Source organism: Taurulus bubalis, assembly GCF_910589615.1.
Source record: "Taurulus bubalis genome assembly, chromosome: 7".
NCBI lineage: Eukaryota > Metazoa > Chordata > Actinopteri > Perciformes > Cottidae > Taurulus > Taurulus bubalis.
The window spans coordinates 11372288-11388281 of NC_136595.1; the positions used below are offsets into that span (position 1 = coordinate 11372288).

General features: G+C 41.2%; 1 protein-coding gene across 1 annotated transcript in view; it reads left to right on the plus strand.

Annotated features, from left to right (window-relative positions):
- Nucleotides 1–15994, plus strand: part of LOC306738832 (ephrin type-B receptor 1-like) — a gene marked incomplete at both ends in the record, with an annotated part of 73139 nt that overhangs the window by 48908 nt on the left and 8237 nt on the right. Inside the window, 5 exons of the mRNA XM_079220754.1 lie at nt 6325–6490; nt 6803–6908; nt 7617–7678; nt 7776–7973; nt 14376–14623. Of these exons, the coding sequence (XP_079076880.1) occupies nt 6325–6490; nt 6803–6908; nt 7617–7678; nt 7776–7973; nt 14376–14623 (780 nt within the window). The remainder of the gene's footprint in view (nt 1–6324; nt 6491–6802; nt 6909–7616; nt 7679–7775; nt 7974–14375; nt 14624–15994) is intronic.

The following is a 15994-nucleotide window of genomic DNA, read 5'->3' on the forward strand; positions in this document are numbered from 1 at the left end:
GTGGTGGTGGTGGTGTAATGGTGTGGGGGATGTTTTCTTGGCACACTTTAGGCCCCTTAGTGCCAATTGGGCATCGTTTAAATGCCACGGCCTACCTGAGCATTGTTTCTGACCATGTCCATCCCTTTATGGCCACCATGTACCCATCCTCTGATGGCTACTTCCATCAGGATAATGCACCATGTCACAAAGCTCGAATCATTTCTAATTGGTTTCTTGAACATGACAATGAGTTAACTGTACTAAAATTGCCCCCACAGTCACCAGATCTCAACCCAATAGAGCATCTTTGGGATGTGGTGGAACGGGAGCTTCGTGCCCTGGATGTGCATCCCACAAATCTCCATCAACTGCAAGATGCTATCCTATCAATATGGGCCAACATTTCTAAAGAATGCTTTCAGCACCTTGTTGAATCAATGCCACGTAGAATTAAGGCAGTTCTGAAGGCGAAAGGGGGTCAAACACAGTATTAGTATGGTGTTCCTAATAATCCTTTAGGTGAGTGTAGGCTACAGTGTTTGTGTCCTGCAGCTATACTCATATTGTTGTATTGTTTGTTGAGTGAGATTTCTTGGAGTCATTTCTTCAGCTCACTGTTGAACTCACTGTGTTGACTTTGGTGTCTATGTGCCAGAAGATTTTTGGTTTATAGTTGCCGTTAAATTATTAGTTGTATTCCCTTTGCAATTGACAATGCTCAGCAGATTTCTTATTTATGTATTTAATCTCTATTTAATCAGGCTGTCTCATTGAGATTAACATTGTTTTTTTCTAAGTAAGATGTAAACACAAGAAGCATTAACAAAAACACAAATCAGCAGAACAGAAAGAATACAACTACACTCCACAATAAACAGAAATGAAAAACAACTATGAGAATCATAAAACAAAGATCAGATAATGAAGCTTTAACATCTCCAAGGTTAATGAAAGACTCTAGATTTAGGGCAGTCTTCAGTCTATTCCATTAAAAAGGTGTTCTTTCAAGATATCTTTATTGCCATAAACACAGATAACAGACTCCATACAATGATAAAACGTATTTTGCCCGGTCCTCCTTCCACACAGAATTACAATAAACTTAAGGTAAAAATTAGAATTAAAACTAAGAATAATAAAAAAATAGCTATAAATTCTAATAGTATAAGACAACATCAGTGCATACATGAGGGATAGCCAAGGCGAGGTAGAGACTGGACCGTGTACTGTAGTTACGAGATTTAAATGAGTGAAGAGAAGTGAGGTCGTCTGGAAGCTTGAACAGTAGAGCTTTATAAATTAACAACAGGAGCTGACTATTTCATCTTGTCTGTCTTGACTGACACGAGGTCTATCCAAGCGTATGATACAGAGAACAATGATGAGTCTGAAAATGATGACACACAGGGTTTAGCAGCTGAAGTGTTGATGGGGCAGCAACACAGAATATCTCCATCATCAAAGACAGACATGAAGGTTGACTGCACAATAATTTTCCGGTTGGAAGAAGACAGACATCCTTTAATTCTAAACTAGAAGCGTACTTAGATTTTTTTAATTATTGAGTCAAGTGTTGAATATGAATCTTGAATGACTGCTAGCAAGCCAAGTCTTCGACTTACTGATGGACAGAAAGGTGCTTGTTGAGTAGTGCCATTATGTCGTTATACCAAACTCTTAGGAAGGTAGCTTTATCCTTCCCACTTTGGACCACTGTGCAACAGGCACGTCCACTACTTCTCCATCCATCCACTTCTCTCTGCTTCTCCGGGGCCGGTGAAAGTAGTCCAGACCTCCTTCTCCCCAGATACGTCTTCCAGCTCCTCCTGGAGGATCCCGAGGCGTTCCCAAGTCAGATGAGCTATATAATGCCTTCAGCATGTTCTGTGTCTTCCCCGGGGTTTTCTTGACGTGCCCAGAAAACCTTTGAAAGGGAGGAGCCCATGAGGCATCTTTAACAGCTGCCCAAACCACTGGCTCCTTTTTTAATGCGAAGGAACAGCAGCTCTACTCTGATCTCCCTCCAGATGCCTGAGTGCCTTACCCCATCTCCAAGGGCTTGTTTTAATTTTTTTTGCGAAAGAGAATAAACAGTGAATGTGATGATTGAGTCACTCCACTGCTTTTTGCTGTGTATATCAACACCTTGGGAGCACAGGAAGATCTTTCTATCCCTCAAACTTAATCGCTTAAAGACTAAAACACAAATGTATTTGCTAGTGGATGCTGCTGAAATCAAAACCCCTACCACTCTGCCTGTAAGAGTGTCTGACTGAAGCCTTCGGCTGTCCTGTAGTGGACAAGGTCCTAGCGTGTATGAACCAGGAGACTGAGACATAAAGCACTTCACTCCAGGAGTCCAATGATCAAACTAGCCTGCATAAAGAAGGCCAAACCCGGGGCACCAACAAGGGCCTCTGATTCAGGGGTGAATCGTGCAGGAACTGATTGCTTTGCCAGTAAAGACTGCTGCTCCGGGACAGGGAAAAAACTCCAAAGAAAGGAAATATCTTGTCGTCTTTTATAATTCAGTATGTCGAGACTGAAAGTGGAATGAAAAGCATATCTCTATCACCCAAAGCTAAACGTAAGTATATCCTCTTCTTTTCTGAAGCGGAGCCAACGGCTGCAAAAACAGATATACTTTCACCGCAGATTAAAAACAAAGAGCAGTGCACTTACAAGGGATTGTGTGAGATACACCAAAAGAACTACATGCCTCCTCATCCACAGCCCACGTTTGATTTCCTGCCATCTAGCTTTCCTTTTTACAGAACAGAAACAAGAAGAAAAATAGTTTGGGGCTACCACTGCTAGTGCCTGTGCTCATTTCTTTCTTTTTTAATACATACTGTCAGTGCTTCCATAACCACATACATAAAATACTTAGATACAATCATAACTACAAACTGTAAATGCTCAGCACTGTTGTCAACTCTCTTTCTTATCTATTCTCTTTGATGGTAACACTCAGGCCGAGAGTCCATGATTCCAGAGGGGTCGCTCACAGTTTCCAATTTTACAGCACAACGTAGTGCAGTGGAAGGCTATACTTTCACTGTGCTGCTCAAGGGAAAGCGAGAGCTTGTGTCGTTTTCTGTTATTGTGGTTGCTTCTCTTGGTTCAGTGTGTGCCACGTACAGATAGTTATGCCCTATAACTAAATGCAGCACAACGGCTATCATTATATAAGCTCTCAATAATAAGCCAAATCAAGTCATACTTTATTAATAATGTTTTGTGCATTATGTATGATCAGTATAGTTTATTACCATGCTCCTTCCTGTCTTCCTCTCACAACTAGCCGCGTTACTAATTTTTATTTATGAAGTGCGTTTCAAAAAGATCTTGACTGTTATTGCAAATACTGAAATGCATTCATGTCATTATCAGAATGTGTTTCATGCGTGTTCAGAGAAGAAACATTGCAGAGTTAAAAAATGTCCTAACTGTGCTCACCAAATAAACGGCAGCATTGTTGTTGTATGATGTTTAAATGATCTTGACAGCTAAACTTTTGTGATCATCACATTATTGTACCGTCTCAAAACCTTCTGGGAAGAAGCTAAGGTGTAAAGTTGGCTGTGCAAAGTGTCTGTCTTTGTCAGCAGAAACCACAGTCACTCCTACCAACAGCCAAGACTGGTTTATTTCCCTTAACGCAACTATAGAGGTGGCATCTCAGAAAATACTCTATTGACTTGAATGAAACAGTCATTTTAGAAGGCACTGAACAATATCTGTGTTATTGTCACATGAGGGCTGAAATGATCATGTACAGTAAACGACACATTTTAATTAAGCAAATCACACATTGGAACATTAGATAAACAATAAAGCACAGTATGGGGCCCTTGCAACATTGTAAGTCACATGCGGACTACACCTGATGACATTATTTCATCCAAACAGTATGTCCATATGAAAATGGCAAATCGGACGTGTACTTTTGTCATAAGCTGTTGGATAAAAACTGTCTGAATCTATAGGACACTGTACACCACTGTACACCATTTGTATCGGGAACCATCGAGAACGCTCACGCTGCTGGTGATGATTCAAAAATAAATAAAAGAAGTTACGGGTAACAGGGTTGTAACGTGTAAAACATGCAACAATACAAGTGCATGATCGGAGGTGGGGGTGCTGCACCTAGCGTCAGGTGGTGCTACTGTGCACAGTTTGTGTGAAAGTGAAGTTCTGGGGATTGACAGAGAATAGCAGAAAGAGAAAGTTGACACTCTGCCTCGCGGAGAGCAATTAGAGTGAGTTAGAGTTAGAGTTTAGGACAGAGTGAGAGGAGCTGCACCAGAGAGATGTACTGTAGCTGCAGTCTGACAGTCACAGATAAAACACTTGCATTGTCAAAATCAGGGCAGCGACTTTACTGTAAGCCGGACTTATTTGCCGCTGCCTTTTGCTTTAACATTATTTAACATGGGAGCCAATAATGTCCCAGAATCAAAAGCTGGCAGTTCTTTCATTGTTTCTTTTTTTCATTCTTCTTCCTTGATAGACATCTTAAGAAGGGAGAAATAATGCATATTACACTGACAAGCTATCCACATAAAGTGACTAATTTTAGCTCATGGCTTCAAGTGAAGAATTCCTCTGGGAGCAGTTTGATAAGCCGGGCGAAAGAGAGCGTTTTACCAGACAGCTGTACTGAATCTCCTTTTCTGATACGTTTCTCCACCTGCTTTCCCTCCATCTCCTCACTCCCTCCCTCCCTCCCTCACCTCCTCCTCCCCTCATAGCCACTCTATAGATAATGAGATTTTAATGTTGTAAATTTGATATGGCACAGTGAGGCTGGAATTCTCCCCACTACTTATCTCTGGCTTCCAGACCTTCCCAGATGGGTTGCCCTCTAACCTTTCCACTGTGGCAAGCGTATGCACACACACACACACACACACACACACACACACACACACACACACACACACACACACACACACACACACACACACACACACACACACATACCTACAAATCCAAACCCCACCCCAACACAGTACCTCCATTTCTGTGGCCACTTCCAAATATAGCTATATTATTATCTCCAGGTTTAAAAATTGCAAACTTGCCCTGTGTTGCGTCTCCTAATTATGGCAGTAGGAATCTGGCTGGTCGCAGTGCAGTTTATCAGTAGTGCAGTAAAATAAATCCCAGCAAAATTATGTTAAATACATTATATTAAGATACCTTAGATAGCTGTCTTGAATTCCGAGTACATAATTCAAGACGGCTCATATATTAATAGTAACAAAAACGATAGCCACAAGCAACAACAAAAAATCAAGAAGAACAACAAATTGTCTCGGACGATCAAGGGGGGTTGTTATTAAGAATCATAATGATAACAGTAATGAAAACTCAACCATCTTTAACCCCTTTGTATTCATGTGCATGTCCTCCCTCTTCTTCTTCTCTCTCTCTCCACCCCCAACCCTAATTTTCTTCAGGCTCTTTCCCCTCCTCATCATCTCTCTTCCTCTCCTCCTATGCTCTCCCGTCGACCCCTCCACCTCCTTCATCCTCACGGCATGATTCCCTCCCCAATCCTCTCATGCCATCACCGCACCATATCTGTCGTTCCTTCTGGACAGTTTCGATCTTGCTGCAATAAAAACCTTTTTTATCTGAAAGAAATGGGTGAGAAGACGCATAGAACGATGGAGGTAAAAGGTTGTAGCTTTGAGTTTAAAAGATAGGCCTGATAGGTCTGATGTCAAATTTACCTCAGGAGGAGGAGTCTGTCAAATATCTGTCCCACCCCAGTGCATTAAGTGTAAATAGATTTTTTTTCTGATGCTGCACTAAATACTGACACATATGTCTCTGGATTATTCTGAGTAACTGGGACAACATGAAATAATTTCAAAAAAGTATTTTATTTGAGAACCACGAACAAAATTCCATTCTCCTCAATTGTATCGGTGTTAATGCAAATATCTCAATATGGACAAATAAAAACCAATATATTTCTATGAATAGACAATAGGCAACCAGGTGTAAGTGTGAAAATGGCGTAATGCCGGTGAAATGACCCTTTAAGGTGTGAATTGAATGAGACAAATGGATGGATGGATATGACACAAAATCAATTGAGGGTATTTGAACTGTTCTTTGTTACTGTTGGAAATGGACAATGACAAAAAATGTGATGGAGTTTGACAAGATGAATGAAATAACTTTGGGACGAATTAATCTTGTTTTAACGAAGGCCAAAACTGAGGACTACATTTTAGTCGCTTTTAGTCAGTGACTGACGAAGTGTTATGGTCCGTCTTGGCTTGCTGTGAAACATATGCATCCCTCTCTCAATCTCTTCTTCAGTCCCTGTCGTCAGTGCAGAACAGTTCAGAGGTCCAGAGCAAAACACCCAATGTGGTTCTGGAGGGTCTGAGGCCGGGGACCGGCTACGTGGTCCAGGTGAGGGCCCGCACTGTGGCCGGCTACGGCGCCTACAGCAAGGAAATGCTCTTCCAAACGCTCACCGACGGTAAGTGGCTGGCTGGCTGGAATGTGTGGAGGTGTGTGTGTGTTGGTGGGGGTTTTATGGTGGAGAGGAAAGAGAGGAGGAATGTGCGAGGTGCAGGAAGAGTGAAAATCTGGTGGTGAAGTAATTCATTTCTGCCCTACTTTGAATTTGTGTGTTGCAGTCATGTGAAGTGAGCCGTGTGAATGATAATGAGAGAGAGAGAGAGAGAGAGAGACTGTTTGTATGTTTTCCATTCCCGAAAATGCTCAGCTGTGTTTATGTAAGAGAATCTCAAAAATATGAAGATGGCTGATTGTGTGTGTGTTTCTGCAGATGAGTATAAGTCAGAGCTGGGACAGCAGCTCTCCCTGATTGCAGGCTCTTTAGTGGGTGGAGTGTGTATCGTCTCATTGGTAGCTATCGTCATCATCTGTACCAGGTAACAGACACACACACTCACATTCAAAGGGGTGAAAATGTGACTATTTGCAGTGCAAACACTCTGTAACCCAACATCGTATCGGTCCTTTTCACAGCAGACATTTTGATTTGAAGCATGGGTGTTACTAATAACATTACCAGTGGCTCCTTTCTATTCAAGTGTCTCAGTACGTCCTGACGGTGTGACGGTGAGCCAGCGTGCACAATACCTGAAACTGAAGCAGCTAAATTGGAATTCACCCGTCATTCATTAATACAAATTGTGACAAGGATTCTTAATTCAGATTTCATTCACTGGCATTTTCCAGAGCTTTTTTCAACCACACCTCACAGCCTGGAAGCTCAGTCACGTGCTAACAGGTGTAGAATCCCCACGGCCCTCGTGTACGACCATCTGTTATCGTGTGAAACTAACATTTTTATATAATGTAACATTTTTGTATATAATGCAGATGGAATTATCCCTGTAGGAAAATGTATTTCTAAGCTTGACATGGCAATTAATTAAAATTAGTTGAGAACAACATTTTTAATTACCCCCAAATTATTTTTGAACAATGACAACATGGCTTTGCACAGAAATGTATTTCTGTGACCCCACGACCTCCCAGATGCAGCGCAACCAATTAGCCTTTCTCACTTTTCTGTAACTTTTCTGTCTGCTCGCCTCTTTTCCCAAATCTCTCCGTTTGTGTTTGTGCTGCAGAAGAAGGCAGTGTAAAGAGAGTATGTATGGTGACAAGCTGCAGCAGTACAACGCAGGAGGAGGTACGACCAGCACTAAAACCTTCACTGAGTTATACCTTGATATACACCAAACTTCTAAAACGGCGTTTATATTTACACTTCCTACTTTCTTCCTCAGAGGTGACTCTGAGGCCTGACATGTTCAGTGGTCCCACCCCCACAGTGACCTTTCCCACCATGTCTGAAGGTCACAGTTCACCAGGGGTCAAGATCTACATAGACCCGTTCACCTACGAGGACCCCAATGAGGCTGTTCGGGAGTTTGCCAAGGAAATCGACCCCTCTTGTGTCAAAATAGAGGAAGTCATTGGATCAGGTAGATACTTTCATAGACTTAGTGTCTTTAACCCCTGGTTTGCCCTCTCTCTCTCTCTCTCTCTCTCTCTCTCTCTCTCTCTCTCTCTCTCTCTCTCGTTGTTTCTATAAAGTGTTCAATATTGACTCATCAACTACCTCAACTGAAAATCCATGGTTATTTCACGGTCTCAAATATTACTGTGAATTCATTCTACTTGAACAAGAGCTTTTGTTCAAGATTAGGATGAAAATCAAAGTTACAGTCCATGTTCATATATGCTATAAAACTGCTTCAAAAGGGAAATTATAAAAAAGAAACTCTGGTTTTCTCTAATGAGACTAACTGTCACTTGAAGCAGCAGATAGTCTACAGTAAATTAATCAATTACTTCAACTGTGCCAGATATTTGTGTCAATGAAAAGATCTGGAAACGTGCAATGTCAGTTTATTTTTTTGCTTTATTTTTTTACTTTGAAGTCAGGAGAGATGTTTTATTCATGCTGAAAACTTTCACAGGAATAAATTAAAACTGCCTTCGTGCATTCTCTTTGGCTATCTCATCTGAACTATAAAAATGCTGTGTGAAGTTTGGCAAATAGAGAAAGTTGGATGTGAAATGGAGTCCCAGTGCATCCTCTGATTTTAGCGAGGGGACAGAGCTGTCAGATGGGGGGAAAAGATGGAAATAAGGAACAAAAAATATGGACATATTTTAAAATTGCTGAGATTAAATACTTTCTTTTACCACTGATTCCCAAGTACGGAAACTATGCAACATATTCAATCATTTCACTCAAAATGTGGGGGAAAAATGTGTCTGTCAGGAATACAGAGAGAACAACCTTGATACTTGGATTATTAAAAAATGTTAAACTAAGGTGGGTGCTGCATTTAGACCTCATCGTGTAGCCTCGTCTTGGAGTTATTGTATTCAAATCTAATTAATTATGTTAGTTTGTATGGCACATATTCCTGTATTTATTTATTAAAAGCTATTGAGAGGAACTTCTACCAGGTTATGAAACAGTCCCAATGTAATACACATTCTCTATATGACCTGCATAAGTAAATGTGTCAGAACAGTGGTTCTCAAACTGTGGGGCATGCAGATTTTTTTATTTGTTTTATAATCCTTTGTGGGGAAATGATTCTCTGCATTTTACCCATCCTTAGTAATTAAGGAGCAGTGTGCTGCTGTGAAGCACCCAGGGGTTCACTTCAACATGCAAACTATGGGGAGAACAGGTATCGAACCGGCTACCTTGCGGTTTCAGGAGGACCACTCTCCCTCCTCTCTCTCCTCTCTCCTCTCCTTTAGTTTTGCACAGGTTGCACGTTATCGTTATTACCTTGAAAAGATAATCAGTGCAAAACGGGTTAATTGCAACCACAATAAGCTAATTTTTTGTGCCAAATATTAGTAATTTTTTGCACAGATATAACTTTATTTGCATTGTTCCAACAAAGTGATTGCACATGTTATTAGTTTTTGTCTGATGGAGCAATCTGGTTTACTTGAAAGTGATTGCAATTTTCTTTATTCTATTATTTGAAAAAGCACAGATGGAGGAGTCACAAAAAGTGATTTCAATGCAAATTCAGCATAGATGATTTTATTACAATTTTGTTGGCAGTGAACATTTTTCTTCCTCCAAAGTGGGGCGTGACAAAACAAGTTTGAGAACCACTGAGCCAGAAGATGATTGACTATTTCTATATGAACACTTTTAATGTTTGACATCGGTGCCACTGGTTTGGATTCGTTGCAAAATCATGCGGCTTGACCAGGAACTCCTTTAGCTCAGACTCCAGTGGGGCCTCTTGCAGAAACCAGCCTGCTGCAGGCAGACCCAGGTTAGCTTTGCTGCTGCCTTCGACCTGCAGGCGGAGCCCCGGCCAGAGCAGGAGAGTTCAGCGGGAAGCAGCAGCGTCTCCTCCTCCAGCTGCAGGAGCAGAGCTTTGCCTCAACGCCAACACCGACGTCACGTTGTTGGAGGCCCAGGGTGTTATTGATGGACCCGCTGGAGGGAAGGGGGGCATAAAAGAACCAGGAATGTGCGGAGCAAACTGGCAGACCCTGTCATAGTAAAATGAGAGGTTCTCTAAAAGGACTATGGTGCATGGAAACACTGCCACTTTCGTCCAAAGGGACAGACAAAATTGAAACACAATGCGTGTCAATTGTTTTTTTGTTTGAACTAAACGACTCATTATCTTGACCAGATTTTTTGATTATTAGGGATATTTGTTTTTAATCTTAATCCACAATAGATGGAGGAATGATTTTACTATTATTCTATTGCAATATCCGAACCGCTTTATTCTATTTATTTCGCGGTAGCCGATCCCAGCTGTCATTGGGTGAAGGCAGGGTTCACCCTGGACAGGTCGTCAGTCTATCGCAGGGCACATACACACAACCATTCGCACCTACGGGCAATTTAGAGTCCAATTAGAGTCCAATTAACCTAAGCTGCATGTCTTTGGAATGTGGGAGGAGGTCGGAGAACCCGGAGGGAACCCTTGCTGACACGAGGAGAACATTCAAACTCCACACAGAAGGACTGCCCCTCTTGCTGTGAGGCGACACGACACCACCGTGCAGCCCAGTTTTTACTATTATTAAATCATAACTTTTCATTCTTTTTCTTTTTTTTTTCTTTGCACCAAAACCAATCAAACCCAAATGGCCATGGAGCTCTAGGTGATAAAGGTCATGAACCAGATTCAGACCCTCACCGCTGTGAGTATGTGCTTACGGCTTTGGTCTGTTGAGCCGCTCTGAGAGGCTTTCCGTAATCCCTCCGTTTCTCGCTTTATTTCTCTCAGGGCAAGGTTTCTTACCTCAGCCAGAGGTGACAGAGGAGGGATGAAAACAACGCATAGGGAGAGGAAAATATGAACCGGGTGATATGAGATGTGGCTGGACTTTGAGCCCTTAAACTGTTGACTCTCTCCAATTCTGCTGCGGTATAAAGTACAATTATATCCAGATCTCTTTCGTTTCGTTTTCCCTCTCTCCAACTTTCCCTTCTGTTTTTTTCTTTCTGTACTTCTTTGATACTTCCTCTTATTTTCATATCTCTCTGTGATTCAGCCTCTGTGGAGTTTTAGAGTGTGTTTGCATATAGAGAAATGCTAAAACAAAGAACCAGGGGGGGGGGGGGGAAGCTGAACAACAGATTGAGGAGGGAAGATAAAAGAGGAAGGCACCCGAAGGAGATGATAAAAATATCTCACCTCACTTTTTCTTACTCTCTCTCCGCTCTTTTTCTCTTTCCTTATTACTATCACTCGTAAAGGTCCCTCATAAAAAGCACTTTAAGGCCTGAAACACTTTAATTTAAAATAGAAATGAGTGATAACATCGCCCCTGACAGGCCAGTTAATTTACTTCGACTGTATTTAGAAGGACAGTAGATTTAAGACTTTAGAATAAAACCAATGACTTATTCTTGTAATGCACCATCTTCCCCTTGACCACCTCTGTTTTAGAAAAAAAAAAAGGAAGTGACAAGTCACCTGATCTCGCCTCTCTCTTCCTCTGTCCACGCTTCCTTCTTTCTTCTCCCTTATTATCAAAATTTCATTTCATGTCTCATTTCCATTCTTCACTCGTTCATTTCTTCACCCTCCATCCCTCCTTCCTCGCCCCATCCTTTCTCTCCATTCTCCCTCCATCCATCTCGTCTTCAGCTGGTTTAGGACGGTGACAATATATATTTTTTAACGAGCAGTGAGATGTGGAGCAGAGATCACAGTGAGACAGGACGACACAGCCTGTCATCCAATTCCCATCAGTCATCCATTATTCACACATGATTTATATCTCTGAGATGACGACTTTTATTTTGAAGTGATATTCAATTTTCCCGTCCCCAAGCAGCATATGGCTGCATTTATTTTGACAAAAGACATCTGTGTCTCCAGCACTGTGGGAAATTGTCTGTACATTGAATAAGTTCTAGACATATCTTTGGCATCGGAACCGACTGCAACCAACCAATCCATAGATCATCATAGCAATGCATGAAGAAAGCAATAACAAAATCCATTTTTTGGTTGCACCAAACTGCATTACTCTCTTCTTTGTTTTTAACGTTGTGGGACATTGCACTGAAGGGTCCAAATGAGAACATGTCTCATTCAATGTCAGTTCAACAGGAATAATATGGGACACCAGCTGGATCCCAGTTCTGCTTTATGAAACTACAAAATGTTCATTAATATATGAAGTTATTAAAGCCTCTGAGAACTCACACAGTTGTTTCAGTTAATCTGGCTGATTAGATCTGATGACACCTTTTCCATTCCTGTTGGTAGATGGAGATTTGTGACCTCATAACTCAAAACTATGGCCATCACCGCAAAGGTCTAATCAGACCTGTGTCATTATTGTGAAATACTCATTCTTACTTCTTGTCAGGGAGCAAAAGCTAACTCACCTACCTAGCTGACAAATGGCATACTGTGCGACCACAGAGACCTCCGCACAGTAAATGAATGCACCAGGACACATGAAACTGTTCAGCCTCCAACACAAATTAAACTGCAGGCAGAGATTGAACCTATGATCTTTTGTCTCTTTATCCATTAAGGTCACCTTGCTTCCCTAAACTACGAGAGGAAACTTGAGGTGTGGTGTGCAAAGCCAAGTACCTTTGCAATGATAATGACATTGTCGCTTCTATCTTGTTTGTAACCCCTGCTACAAACGTCTTATACCCCCGAGAAGAGCTATTGAGGGGATTGCATTTTTGGTGTTCTTTCGGTCTGTAAAAATACCATCAATGTCCCCTTTACCAAAGCCAATCTGCTCGAGCAAAGCTGCTCAAAGGACATCCGTATGAGACGAAGCGGCGGCCTTTGCAGTCTTGCACAAATAACACAAAAATAAACTCAAATAGCTGGATCGGGTATCAGTGACGATAAGCCGATCTGGTATAAGATACCATTATTTTAATAAATAACAATTCGGTACATTTATATCTATTCATTCATTTGTCACATTTAGTTATACAAATTTAAGAAAGGTTGCTTTAAATATAAAAGGATGGTCCCATTCCCTTCGACACAGTGAGGCATGCAGCGTATTCATTTAACGCTAGCATCGCAACGGTTCTCGGTTTTTGGCCGATGCCCAAAGCCCAAATATCCATATTGGGACTGAAAGAGTTGGATCGGTGGATCCCCATTAAATTTGGTAATGTAAAATGTATGCAAATAGCTACACACAGTTACAAATAATTAGCATCTTGAGAGAGTTTGTGTAACTGAAGCATACTGACAGACTGGGATATTTAAATCCCAAAAACTATTTATCTCTGCCACGTTTAAATTCCTTCCCTGAAGTTTTGAGGTTTGCTTTTAGGCTGGAAATTGCATTTTTCTTTTTCTCTTTTGTCTGCCCCCTGTGTTCTTAGCGCATAGGTAACATTTATACTTTATACCCACATAGATTATTGTTATCTTTTGCAAACCTTTATGGGTGTGTTTGCGCTGTACGGGGGCACATAGCGGTTGCCAGTGATGTGCAATTCATTGTGCCGTCGGTGGATGCAGTCCATTGTTTGTGAATTCACCCATTAGGGTGCAGAGGGCAGCGCCCATAACTGAGTGTTTATGTCTTTAACACGCACTGTCCTTCTCGCTACTACCCAACTCAGCTGCTGCAAAGGACACTATACTCCTTCTAGTTTGATTGATGGAGAGTTTTTAATAATGAATGGTAGCCAAATAGTTTGAACTTCAGCCCATCTAATTTCTCAGCCTGGTGAGACATTTCTACATCGGAAAATGGGATTAAAATGCAATAATTTTTCACCCCTTTTAATATGTAATCATTTGTTTGTAACACTTTAGAATAACTGCACGCTATGAAGCATTAGTTAAGTATGAGTAAACACTTAATTCATCATTTATAAAGCATTGTTCCACACATTGTAAATGATTCACCATTTGTAAATGAAGTATTATGTAATGCTTTATCGCGTGCAGTTATTATGAAGTGTTACCGTTTATTTTTGTTTGTCTCTGATATTTGGTCAGAGGCAGACTCTCTGGCCCTGTGGCTCGGTAACACTTTATAATAACTGCACGCTATGAAGCATTACATAATACTTCATTTACAAATGGTGAATCCATCATTTATAAAGTGTGGAACAATGCTTTATAAATGATGAATGAGGTGTGTACTCATACTTAACTAATGCTTAATAGTGTACAGCTATTATGAAGTATAATCCATTTATTTAAACATTTTGAATTCAAAGGAGCTTTAAAAAAACTAAAAAATATCCCCAATAATCTACTTGTATTTTCTTGCTCAGTCACATACAGTTCCTGAAGAACGTTACATGTATGTTGTACTGTTTCCATTTCGCTTTAATGTCAGCCACATAATGGTTTTGTCTTCTTCAGGTGAGTTTGGGGAGGTGTACAGAGGTCGCCTGAAGCCTGTCGGGAAAAAGGAAATTCCTGTGGCCATCAAGACCCTGAAGGTCGGTTATTCTGAGAGGCAGAGGAGGGACTTCCTGTCCGAGGCGTCAATCATGGGCCAGTTTGACCAACCAAACATCATCAGACTGGAGGGCGTCGTCACCAAGAGCAGGCCTACGATGATCATCACAGAGTTCATGGAGAATGGAGCACTTGACTCGTTTCTCAGGGTAAAAAACATATAAATACTGTTCACACACACATGTGTAGATATTCCAACAGTGTACTGCTGAACTTTATGTAATAATATCTTTAGTTTAAATATTGCCAGATGCAGAGGTAAAGAGGTGAAGGAATGTACACTGTACTGCTACAATGACCCCAAACGCAGTTGACAGTCTCAAACTAATGTCTACATACTTGCTTCTTCTGGAGCTTTCTCCTGTGTCACATGGTCCTCATCAGCAGGTTGAGTCTTATGGTGCGGAGAAAGCAACAGAGATTTTATGAAACCGCCCTTCGCACTTTACAATTTGAAAGTAGTTAAGTAGTTTGGCTGAGTAACATTTTCTAACACAAGGTAGGAGAGGTTAATTAAAAAAAAATAGCTTACAAACATCACATACTGTATGTGTTGAGGCATTTTACGACAATATCTATGTACACACATTTCTTCAGTTCAAAACCACCTGTTGTCCAAACACATAGATACCCAAAGGGAGAGAAAGATGGAGAGGGAGTTTTTGAGAATAGGACTCAAACACAGAACCAACTTCCTGCTCTTCTTTCTCTCCTCTTTTCTATTCTGCGCTCTTCATCCTGCGAGGATGTCTGTCCGTCAGTCTGTTCGACTCTTTGATCCTGCCCTCCTTTCGAGGTGCCTCTAAAGACAGAGAGAGAAACTCTTTGATGTTTGGTTCTCACAGCGTGACCCCTTTTGACTCAGAAATCATCCGCTGACTCATGCGAGAACACACACACACACACACACACACACACACACACACACACACACACACACACACACAAAATGATCGATCTCACTGGTGTTGCTGTCCTAGCGTGACCATCTTGCAGGCACAAGACCCAGAGGATGTGTGTGTGTGTGTGTGTGTGTGTGTGTGTGTGTGTGTGTGTGTCTGTGTCTGTGTGTCTGTGCCTTGAAGAAGGTTTTGCCTGCAGAGGATTAGGCTAGAAGAGCATCAAAGGCACGGTTTGATGCACAAAGTGAATTAAAAGGCGCACACACACCTTCGACTGCAACTATGTTAGCAGGGAGGTTTATAAGAGACGGAGACTTTCTGGCCCAAAGGTGAAAAGAGTAAAAGAGCAAAAATGTTTTTGTCAACATGTCTCATAACTACAACAAGCCTCCAGCTCCTGATAATGTGTGTTTCTTTTCTGTTGATTTTCAGTATTCAGTTCAGGAAATGTTATGTTTGATTGTGTGCATTATGGAGATATTTGCAAAGATTATCAAATAGTACCATCAATCTATAAATATCACCTCTTAATTATCTGATTGAAATTATTTAAGTTATAGCATGAGCCAATTGTACATCATTGCACATACTATACATCTTTAGGACAATGAAAGCCCA